The sequence below is a fragment of the Rhinoraja longicauda genome, chromosome 5 (genome assembly GCF_053455715.1).
Source record: "Rhinoraja longicauda isolate Sanriku21f chromosome 5, sRhiLon1.1, whole genome shotgun sequence".
Taxonomy (NCBI): domain Eukaryota; kingdom Metazoa; phylum Chordata; class Chondrichthyes; order Rajiformes; family Arhynchobatidae; genus Rhinoraja; species Rhinoraja longicauda.
The window spans coordinates 74271202-74283593 of NC_135957.1; the positions used below are offsets into that span (position 1 = coordinate 74271202).

Here is a 12392-nt window from a genome sequence, read left to right on the forward strand (position 1 = left end):
AGTCAAGCACGATGTGGTTCATCTCCTGTGTTTTGCACAAAATGACACTTGACTTGCACTCCAAAACTCTATGCTGGAGATTAAATGACATTCAACCATAACCATCTTGTTATGTGACATTGTGAACTAATCAATCACCTCCCAAAGTTAGCATATGCTTAAAATAGCGATGAAAACCACTCTCCTGACATTAAAAATTAGTCACCTAGAACAGTGTGCCTTTGTCTAACTTTATACAAGGCAATCTGCAATATGTTACAAGCAGATTGCCAGACCTAATCTCTACAGTATAACACAGACAATTTTGCCAAGCTCATGAATCTGGTCATAAAATTAGTTGTTGCTAATTTTAACCATTTAAAAGTTTTGATTATAAAAGAGCTGGTGTTGCTACTCTCATCTCAGGTTCATAAGTAATAGGAACAGAATTAGGCCATTCGGCCCATCAAGTCTACTCTGCCATTCAAATCAATGCTGGTCTATCTTGCTCTCTCAACCCCATTCTCCTGCCTCCTGAACTAATCAAATAGGTTGTCACCATGCCTTTTTGCTATTTTATTGCAATCAGGAGATAACATGACTTCCAGTTCCATGCTCTGTCTGATTTATTGATGGAAACAGGCCCTTTGGCCCACTGAGTCCATGCCAACTCTGATCACTTGTCCCAAGGCATCCATTAAAAAAAATTATGGGGAAAGCCGAATTATGAAAAAGTGGAGTAAACTCCAAAGAGCACTGTTAGGATACATCCCATTTGTCCACAATACATGCACTGGTACATAGTATACACAACTGGCATTCTGCTTGATCTATCTGATGTTTTCTCCATTCCCCTTCCCAACCTCTCCCTTGACTGTTACTTACAAATGTTATTGATTGAGAAGCAGAAATGTGATCAGATTCACAATGAACTACCTTTCATGGAAACAAGTTAATTAATTTCCTTGCAAATTAATAAGTAAACCAAAACAATGCATACAAAAAGATCAACATTTTCATACACAGCTAAAACTAAATCTATATTTCATAATGCAGTAACATTGCAGTTTGCAAGTTTTGGTTACTCAGTTTCTCTTCAGAACATCAGTTAGTTACAAGACATCCAATTTGCTTAAAGATTTATTTTCCACATCATCCAAAACAAATTGACATTTAAAAACCCCACCATAGCAGGTCCTTCCCAGTGGCTTGTATGACCACATTATATACCACAACCATTTTCACATAGTGATCAACTGAATTTGGTGCACAGAAATTCTGATTTGATTTGCTACTCATAAAATACAAACATAAAAGGCATTTACAAATCCAGTGCCAAAATATCATTCACTCTCCAATGACAAACAGCAGACTCTTATTATTAGTGCATGGAATCTGTACTTAGATTGCCTGAGGCTATGGTGTAACTTTAGCCATCACACTCTTAATTTCAAACTACATTCAAAATTATGGTTTAAAATATTTTACAACGGTGCCTATTCAATGTCTTGTTTGCTATAATAGGCTCAAATATTCATAAGGGCAGAGATTACCATCTACACCAAACCACAACTCTATGTTAGCATGTACAAGGAATATTGCTCAGCAGGTCTGTTGTTACTACGCTGCCGAATGCACTGAAAGTGTCAATGAACACAGGTTACATTCCAAGAATTAAAGGACAGTTTAATGGGGGGGGGAAAGGTCCAGAAGAATTTAAATTTGGAACTTAAGTACAAAAGTATTTTTAAAACAAGTGGAAGAATCAGTGGTCCAAATGACCATCTAAAAAGACCAGGAGCATACATCATCCATCATCCTCGTATTAGAAATGGGAATCTAAAATTTAATATTTTCATTCGGTATCAGGAAAAAAAAGTTCAAATTGGAAACAAGCACTTGAGCAGGTAAAGAATGGAATAGAAATAGCTGTTTTCAGTGCTCAATGTTATGGTTTGAAACCAGCTATAGAGGTTGAATCTGCTTTACTAAAGGAAGGGAAAACCTTGGAGATAACTCTGTAGAGACAGTCATCACTTTAAACCGAGGTGAACAGATAAAATGTTAATTCTTGACAACATTCTATGATCACCAAAACCATGTGTTCAGGGAAAGAAAACAAAAAAGTTAACAGATGGTTTTTACATAGTCTAATTCAGATGATACTGGCTTGACTTTTTTAAAAAAAATACAAGGGCAACATTAAAAAAGGATTTTACTGCCTTCAGATCCAAAATATTAAAATTAGAACTGTCATTGAATTTGAGGCATCTACTATAAATGTAGATGTACTTCATAAATGTTATAATTTATCTAGATCATTAAAAAAGCTTAAAGTACAGGTCCGAGAGGGAATGCACTCCAATAAATAAAGAGTGGGGTGTTACTTACTGCAGGTTACATTTGCAACTTTAATAATGTGACGAGGTTCTAAATGGAAACCATGCATTTAGCCATGTGGTAGAGCTTTGTATCGATAGCAACAGAAATAAAGCCTCATTACCAGAACTTCCTTAAATGAAGTTCTCAGAAGAGAAGAAAGAGTTGGAAAAGAAATAATTATTTCCTCCCAATTATTATAAACAATCTCCCATCGAATTACAAATCAAGAATATGCAATTAATACCGACCTTTTCTAAAGCAAGAAAGTCTGAGACAAGATCATTTGAAATAATCCACTGTTTAAGAATAAGGGGTAGGCCATTTAGAACTGAAATGAGGAAAAACTTTTTCAGTCAGAGAGTTGTGAATCTGTGGAATTCTCGGCCTCAGAAGGCAGTGGAGGCCAATTCTCTGAATGTATTCAAGAGAGAGCTAGATAGAGCTCTTAAGGATAGCGGGGTATGGGGAGAAGGCAGGAACGGGGTACTGATCAGCCATGATCACACTGAATGGCGGTGCTGGCTCGAAGGGCTGAATGGCCTCCTCCTGCACCTATTGTCTAATTGTAGGGCTCTACAAAAGACATGTCTGAATGTAGAAATAAGGAACTGCAGATGCTGGTTTATGGAGTAACTCAGCGGGTTAGGCAGCATCTCTGGAGAATATGGATCGGTGGTGTTTCGGGTCGGGTCCCCTCTTCAGTCAGAAATATATCCGCTTTATCCTGACATTAACCTTTTGTTTAAGGCACAAACCCATCACATCAATCCAAACTTAGAGCAACCCTAACATACACAAGCAGAACTGCTCATTTAGTGCAACTGTTACATAGCAGTCTTGTACATAGCAAGCTCACAGAAAATAGGCTTGAACTCTGACACCCAGCCAAGTTATGTTTTATATCTAAGTGGATAACATGGCTAAAATGATTTTTAGACATGCCCTGTAGGGAATACAAACTAACTACATACTATCTTTTCCCAATACAATAAATGTCTTCTTTCCACCTGTCATAAAAACATTAAATGCTATTTCTTCATTGCAAGAATTTTCCATAACACACTAGATCCACATACATCTCTCTCAAAAAGGACCATCAGACATAAGGGAGGCTTCTTAATGCCAACATTTCCCTGTCATTTGAAATGCACCTCCATGCTGTTCCTTTTGAGTGAAACACAGAAGTAGCTACGAAGTAGCAACATTATTCTCCAGAAACCCCAATTCAAATAAAGGGAAGGTTATAATATCTCATTAACCTCATATAGAAAGTCCACACCTAGGACTACACTGCTAGTTCCCACTTCCGACGAAGGAGGGAACTTAAAATTTTAATTTTGGGGCCGATTCTCAAAACTAGACATTCTATTGATTCAAGGTAAAAGAACAGAAAAGAGGCTCCCAAGATGTACAGTTGAATAACTTATCTGAATACAACTAGCGACAGAAGTACAGGAAAATTCAGACATTTTGGCGAGACAGGGTTTTGTTCAGATTTTCTTGTGAAACATTGAAATATTGAGTAACCTCAGGTTTTGCCCAAGGCGGAGCACAACAAGATGCATACCAGTCCATAGGGGCTTTGCAGATCGGGCATGTTGGTCGGCGGGGGCTGGTTGGGCTGAAGGGCCAGTTTCCATGCTGTTTGACTATGGTGGTTTAAATTGCAATATATAAATGGCTTCATACACTGTCAAGCTAAAATTAATTTGTGGGTTTGACAAGTGGGTCATCCTGTTTCCAAATGCAAAGGGGGAAAGGTCAAAATATTAAAATGTATACCAATGTAAGAATTTGCATGGAGAACACAGCTGGACGCACCAACAGGGGAAATAAAATGATCCCACCCAAAAAAATATTAAATGTATCTGACAGGCAAATTATAAAGTTTATATACTGCTAGAAATGCAAAATGAAACTTTGTTCAAATTGCTAAAAAAAAATCAAGTTTGATAAATAAGTTATGGATATTCCTATATTGGCACTTGACACCAAAGTCATTCCTTCACCGAGGAGATACAGTAAAAACGCATCAAACAATCAATAACATTGGGGAAGTTATTTATATAACTAGTGATCTCTCCCAACAGCCTAGTTGGGAAAAGTTCTGGGAGTCAGATTTTCCAAGTCCTTTTCTGAGTGAGCTGTTCAGTGGTCACACATTATTCACCAGTGGCTGTTTGTGCTTCTCCACTTCACTCGGCACAGAGGTGCTTGTATTTTGCTTCGGCAATCCATAATAGTATATCGAGACGCAGACGAGAATGGTCCCAGCTACAAAGTTCAGAGCTGAAATTAAACAAAAGCAAATAACGTACTTGGCCAGAACAGAAAAAAATTGTCATCTGACATTTACTAATACAGTATAGGACAATATGAAATCCTTGATTTTTTTTTTTAAAGCAACGTTCTTCGATTTATAGAAATAAAGAACTGTAGATGCAGGTATATAAAAGACAGAAAGTGCTAAATTAACTCAGCGGGTCACGAAACATCTCTGGAGAACATGGATAGGTGACGTTTAAGGTTGATTCTTCTTCAGATTGAAGTCATCTGTAAAAAGGGACTCGACTTAAAACGCCACCCATCCGTGTTCTCCAGAGATGTTGACCGACTCGTTGAGTTACTCCAGCACTTTGCAACTTTTATTCTGCAATTTCTCTTGCTTCACAGTCCCCAACATCTTGGTATATGCTGATTGATATCTACTTTATTACAGAACCACACCATGGTGAGGCTGCATCCAATAAAACAGAATCCTATTTGCTCAGGAAACTTGGCATAATTGAAAAAGCTGGCACGAGAAACTTCTTACTTACTTAACTGCAAGCCAAACAGCAAAACTGATGCTGCTGTGGAAATAACAATTGCTGCTGCTGCTGAAAATCCTTTCATGATGTTATCGGTGTATTTCACGACAACAGAAGTATACAACCCGCCAAGACTTGCTAATACTGTAGAGATGGAAGAACAGTATTACAAAGTTATATAGTTCACTGGAAGAATCGATCCACTCGTTAAACAATTTTTACAAAGATTAAGTCAAGATTGTGGGCAACACTGAAACTCACAATCCATATCCCGATGCCCCGTGAAGATGGTTGGAAGAGTGTTGTAGAAACGCTTGCGATCCTAGCACTGATGCGCTTTCCTAATAATGTTAGCCAGGTCATGGCACAAATTTTGTTTAGCCCAACCACAGCGATGCAAGGGTTAAATTTCCAAGACAGAGTGCTTGTGAATTGAAGAGCTTGGCAGATCATCAGCTGACATATCTTGCTTCTCGTCTTCAATTATGGTCAAGGTCGTGAAACGGGAGGATAACAAAGTTTGGTACAGTGTACTCGACATGTAATGCATACATTGGCACACTGCTGGAGGGGGAGGTATAAACAGTAGAGCGTTTTATTGTCATATGTCCCAGATAGAACAATGAAATCTTTACTTGCAGAATGTCATTGTTCTAGCTGGAACATAAGACAATAAAACACTGTATTCAGGGAACAAATAAGGAGGATGGCCAAGCTGCAGGTTAGATTCATAGTCATTCCATTCATTAATGCTGTACACCCAAGCCAGCCAATAAATTGATGCAATTATGGATCAATGTGGTTTTATTGGACCAAATCATCTTCTGTCTGGCCTTCTGCCACACTCTATGTTGACAGCAACTACTCACCCTCACTAACATGGCCCTAACACACCCAGAAGGGCAGACGTAGGAACTCCAGTTAACTTCCAACTACTGCGTTTCAATGTGCAGATGTAGGAAACAGAAACAAGGTGAAGAGGATGAATGAATGCTTGTAGAGATCTGTGAAACCACTGGCTAAATGTAAGCAGCATCTAGCTCAAAGGAAAAATAACTTGCATCTGACTAGTGCTGTGCAGTGGTTACATATCTGCTCCAGGCAGGGATCCATGTTGACAGTAAAGAGCCAGATTTGATTAGGCATTTAAAATCTGATTTATAACCTCTACTTGATAGCCAGGGTGCAGAGGTTATAATGCACTGCGTTTTGTTCCAGGAGCTCCCACTGATGTCTCTCAACTCCAGTGGCAAGTCTCGACTTATGGGAAGGATACCTAGCCTCCTGATTACTCAGATAATGTTGACCCCATAAAATGAGCATGACTTTAGTAAAACACTGATCCAACCAAAATGCAAAATTTAATGTTCCAATATACAAGCCGAAATCCTCTGCTTGCTCCACTTGTTGAAGACTCTTCTATTAGCATTTTATAAATCTGTACCATGTGTCCCTGTATCCCATTTTCAATGTTAGGAAGGATTTAAAGATTCGCTAGGCTTGCTTTGCAAAATGGAAGATTGGCACATCAATAGAGAAATTAATTTAATTACTGATCTCGTTTGAAACTCTAAATCTACATAACGTGTCTCAACAGTCATAAAAGACCACGTAGAAAAGCTTGTCATTGTTTTTGGATGTACAGAGGAAAGTTGATGTCAAAATAATCACTCCCTCTCCGATCGGGCAAAAGGTATAGAAGTGTGAAAACACACACTCCAGATTCAGGGACAGTTTCTTCCCAGTTGTTATCAGGCAACTGAATCATCCTACCAACAAGTAGAGAGCAGTCCTGAAGTACTATCTACCTCATTGGTGACCCTCGGACTATCTTTGATCGGACTTTATCTTGTACTTAACGTTATTCCCTTTATCATGTATCTGTAAATTGAGGATGGCTGAATTGTAATCATGTATCGTCTTTCCGCTGACTGGTCAGCACGCAACAAAAGCTTTTCTGTACCTCGGTACATGCGACAATAAACTAAACTAGGCGGGAATGCGGGACAAAAGTTACCTTTTATAAAGGATACCAAAAGAGGCTACCTAAAGCCAATCAAGTTTGCTCAGTGAAAACCCATTTTCTTACTGGGATAAATTAAGACTGCTTTGTGGTTCCGAATGGTGTAATTCACATAATTAATAATGCAATAGAATACCTAGTGTACATCCACCCATTATGAAAGTAATTGTACTCACATATAACAATCCAAACCCAGTGGGTGTATCCAAAGAAAAAGCCTTTCTCCAGCACTTGGGTGCCATCATTCAAGTAAACTCCAAATGCAGTGATCACAATGCCAGAAATATACATCTGTATGTTACGGATCCACAGAGAGGTGTCAGATGTTTTCAGAACCTTCTCAAAGTAAACACCTAAAATTGGAATAAAATTAAAAAACATCAACAACACAGAAAAACAAAGAACATTTAAAATTTATGTTACACAATTAATTTGTTCAAACAACACCTAAATCTAAACGCTCTCAATGTGGTTAGAAGGTTAATGTTCTTGCCTCGGGAAATAAACTTAATAAGATAATTAAGCTTATAATAAGAGACATTAGATTAATATGTCTCATCTGCCCCTAATGTCCTGCTATTTAGGAAACTTTTATTTTAGTAATCGTTTGTAATATTCTGTAAAAACGATCTAACATTGAACACTTCCAGTGCCACAGCTGTTTTAAATCTCTATTATGCTGAAGACTTTTGTAAATTCCTGTGCTTCGCATATCTTCAAACTGGTAGGGAGCCTCCATATTTTGGGAGTGGTCAATTTGGCCCCAGCTAGTTCTGCAAAAATTGATTCGTACAGGTTCTCTTGCTTGTTTATGCTCCAAGGCATCTCATACAAGAAATACTGTGCCTGCTGATTTACACAAGGCTGAACCACTGACAGTGTACTTCATTGCACTACACAATCTGCATCTGTCATAGTTAGCTATCTTGGCCAAGCTTGACAACTAAACACCTGTTATTGAATATTTAATTACACACATCATTAAACTACTTCCAGATTTTTTTGACACCTGCAGGCACATGTTAGATTAGCTTGATTTTAGTCAAAACTTAGCATCTTCTACCCTCGTGAATAGGGTGCAGAGGCCCAAATTGTTGACCTGTTTAAAATAGCAGACGAGGAAGAGACAACAGGGAACAGGGATACAGAACAGGGATACAGAACAGGTACTCCAAATTTGCAACATCAGACTAGTGGCAAGCAGATCAAATTTCCCGTTTTCAAAATGGAATCAAAAGATAGAAGGTGCCACAAGAAGTGTAAATAGTTGCACTAAATTTTAAACTAAGAGAAGATGAGGGAAATACAAACTAACATCAATGAATTTTTAAAAAATAAATTCGCCCTTCAAATAATGAAAAGTTAAATCCAATAGACATCCAAAGAAATTTAGTTTTTTTTTTTAATGAAAATTCAGGGTTCAATGGAATGCTAGTGTTTATATCCGAGTGAGCTTAAGATGTTACTCTCCAGCTATGCCAGACACAACTGGAGCACAACTGTAGGCTTGTCAGTGCAAGCAAGGAAAGATACATTAGCATTGAAGCAAGTGCAACTGACTGGCACCTAGTTAAATGGTTTAGATTAAATGGAAAAATGCCACAACATAGAGTGGAATTGCCCAGTTACCAATCTGAGGAAGAGTCTTGACCCGAAACGTCACCTATTCCTTCTCTCCAGAGCTGCTATCTGACCCGTTGAGTTAATCCAGCTTTTTGTGTCTATCTTTGGTATTGCCCAGAGGTTAGACGCTTTCAAGATGTTGAGAAATCATAAATGATAGTAGAATTAGGCCATTCGGCCCATCATGTCTACTCAGCCATTCAATCATGGCTGGTCTATCTCTCCCTCCTAACCCCAACGGTAGAAGTTAGAGACACTATTCTGCTAGTTTGTTTTAAGCTCAATGCAAATAACTAAATGACCTACAACTGCTCTTACAAACACCATTCCAAATGATGAACTAACATTGTAATACAATATGCAACTAATGGGAAGGTGCTATTAAATATCAGTTTATATCTTACCAGCAAATCCAGAACACAATACTGCAATGGCTATGGCAACAAATCCCAAAACTGGATTCTGTGTAACCTGCAATATCAGAGTATTAATGCTGTAAAGACAGGCACTCTTACTGTACGAGAATAATGCAGTGCTACTTTGCGGATCAGATCAGCAATACACAGCTGAGTATGTCAAGCAACATTTGTACGTGTGCGCCCGGCAAGTTCTTTTTAAAATGAGAAAAGGCATCTTCAAAATCATATTGTTTACTTCCTCACAACATCTTGGTTTAGTTTAGAGATACGACGTGGAAACAAGCCCTTCAGCTCACCAGGTCCACACCCTTCCCTCCAGAGATGCTGCCTGTCCTGCTGAGTTACTCCAGCATTTTGGGTCTATCTTACCCATACACTAGTTCCATCCTACACACTAGGGACAATTTACAGAACCATTGACCCAAGTCTTTGGAATGTGGGGGAAATCGGAGCGCCCAGAGAAAGCCCACGCGGTCACAGGGAGAATGTACAAGCACCCGTAGTCAGGATCGAACTCGGGTCCCTAGCGCTTCAAGGCAGCAACTCTACCGCTGCACCACTGCGCCGCTCTGTCTAACAAGTGAAAACATTGTACGTTAAATAAATCACTCGGAGGTTGCGAACATCACTGGAAAGTTGCATTTATTTTTATTGCGTTTGAACGGAGGAGGAAGAGTCAACCAGACAGGAATGATGTTGAAGCAGGCTATGGCTTATTTTGAACAGACTCAATCTGCACCAATTTTACTTGACTTTGTGTATGATCCGAAACATTACCTAGCCTTGTTCTCCAGGGATGCTGCCTAACCCACTGAGTTACTCCGGTACTTTGTGTCTTTACTTGACTTAAAGTTGGATTTCAAATTGCCCTCCAGCATTTCCGACCACTTTGCTATTAAACTATAGTGCAGCATTCCATGCCGAAACCTTGATCCATGGTTGTTGGTCTGTTTTCTTCTGCTTATAGTGAAATTGCATGGACTCCAGGAATTCTTATATAAGCTCAAGACCAACTGTGTTCCAATAAGGCTTAAATCTATATTAATTACCAAGATGTCAACGAATCAATCTCAAAAATTGTCATGCAAAGACTATTTAAAACACTTTTTAAATATGTGGGGTGAAGGGGCAACGGGTTTAGACACAGAAAATGTGCCAGGGAGTGACAAAGGTAGCACCTCTGCTTCTTTAAGTGCAATGGCTCGGACCAGAGCATAGAAACAGGCCCTTCGGCCCATCTCGTCCAGGTTGGTCGATCACGATGCCCCATTTACCCTTGTTTGGCCCACATCCTGCAAAATATCCATGCATCATTCCAAATGTCTTTTAAATATTGTTCTTGTACCTGCCTCGACTACTTCCTCTAGCAGCTCGTTCCAGATACCCATCCTCATCAGTGTGAAAAAGTTGCCCCTTGGATTCCTATTAAATCTTTCCCCTCTCACCTATGCTCTCAAGTTCACGATTCCCCTACCCTGGGTAAAAGACTGCAGATTCACCCTATCTACTCACCTAATGGTTTTCTACACCTCTTTCAGATCATCCCACAGCCTCATGCACTCCAAAGAATAAAGTCCCAGCCTGCACAACCTCCCCCTGTAGCTCAGGCCCTTGATTCCTGGCAACATCCTCTGAAATCTTGTTTCCTTTACAGCTTAATAGCATCTTTCCTACAGCCGGGTGAACAAAAGTGAACACAATACTCCCAAGTGCTGCCGCACCAACGTCTTGCACAGTTACGGGATTCACAACCTTTTCCAGAATCTCACTCATACGAGCCTGCCAGGCACAAGATTAAATTGGACAGAGTGCAACACGGGTAAGGTCGTTCAGCTCAGCCAGGCCATGCCACCTTCACCCAAGTCATCACCCAAACCACAGTCCCTCACCTGCACCTTTGTAGTTTCCATAGGCTTCCACTGGACCAGTGTCACTCCTGCACAAAGGATAAATACAGAAAGCCATTGCAGTTTGCTAAGAAAACGATTCAGCATAAAGACTGTACAGAGTGCTGTGCTTGGAATCTTTAGTTGATAGGTCACCTGGAAAAAAAAAATAACAACTAGTTAGAAACAGAAGCTTTACATTGCCAATGATCTATAGTCAGTCACACAGCACAGTAACAGCCATCTCCACCAAACTCATGCCAACCAAGATCAGGCCCCATCTAAGTCTGTTTCCTACTTTAAAAATCTTTGTCTAATCCTTTGGTCATACGATTTATTATAGCAGAGCGAGTCTAATTGGTACATTGCGCCTCTGAAAGAACTATTTACCGAGCCACATTATGCTGTTCTTCCCCATAATGTTTTATCTTTAAATTATTAAACAGGAATAACCTAGTCCCATTTGCCTGCATTTGACCCCCCTCTCAAACTTTCCTATCTATGTACCTGCCCAAGTGTCTCTTAAATGCTGTTTATAGTCCCTGCCTAAACTACCTCCTCTGGCAGCTCGTTCCATATACCCCCCCGAGCAAAATATTTGTCTCTCAGGTTCCCATTAAATATTGCCCCTCTCAACTTAAACCTATTGCTCTGTTTTTTTTAGATTCTCCTATCCCAAGTTAAAGACTCTGTATTCACCCGATCAACTCCCCTCGTGATTTTATACACCCAAGATCAACCCCAAGCCTCATGTACTCCATGGAGTAAAGTCCTAGCCTGCCCAACCTCTCCCGAAAGCTCAGGCCCTCGAGCTCTGGCAACAACCTCGTAAAACTTCTCCGCGGTCTTTCTTTCCAGCTTAATGACATCCTTCCTCTTGCAGGGTGACCAAAACCGAACACAACATTCCAAATTTGGCCTCACCAACATCTTTGTATAACTGGAAATGTAATGTGCAGAACTACTTGAATAGTTTGTAACAACGCTAAAAATGACACTTTAAAGCATTATGTCAAACTGTGAACAATGTTTATTATTTCTACCTCACAATGTCAATATCTCTATTCTTCTCTAGTCCTTTTACATGTTCACATCCCAAGCCAAAATGTCAAGACACAAGAAACTGCAGATGCTGGAATCTTGAAAAAAACACAAAGAGCTAGGGGGATTCTGCAGGTCAAGCAGCTCAGTGGAAGGCACAAATAGATGTTGCTTCAGGAAAGGTCAAGACCAGATCGTTACCTATCCAGTTCCCTCCACAGATGCTGCT

The 12392-nt window shown here is 39.6% G+C and overlaps 2 protein-coding genes across 3 annotated transcripts in view; one reads left to right on the forward strand and one right to left on the reverse strand.

Moving 5' to 3' along the window:
* The window catches only part of rars2 (arginyl-tRNA synthetase 2, mitochondrial), a 72291-nt gene extending 65099 nt beyond the window's left edge, over positions 1-7192 (forward strand). The window contains exon 19 of one of the 2 annotated variants that reach the window (XR_013547291.1): positions 5081-7192. The gene's annotated coding sequence lies outside the window, so the exon portion shown is untranslated. The remainder of the gene's footprint in view (positions 1-5080) is intronic. The other variant, XM_078399807.1, reaches the window with a different exon arrangement.
* The window catches only part of slc35a1 (solute carrier family 35 member A1), a 38604-nt gene continuing 27325 nt past the window's right edge, over positions 1114-12392 (reverse strand). Inside the window, exons 4-8 of the mRNA XM_078399808.1 lie at positions 11126-11278; positions 9222-9288; positions 7371-7547; positions 5181-5315; positions 1114-4650 (exon numbers count right to left, since the gene is read on the reverse strand). Of these exons, the coding sequence (XP_078255934.1) occupies positions 4517-4650; positions 5181-5315; positions 7371-7547; positions 9222-9288; positions 11126-11278 (666 nt within the window). The 3' untranslated portion in view covers positions 1114-4516. The remainder of the gene's footprint in view (positions 4651-5180; positions 5316-7370; positions 7548-9221; positions 9289-11125; positions 11279-12392) is intronic.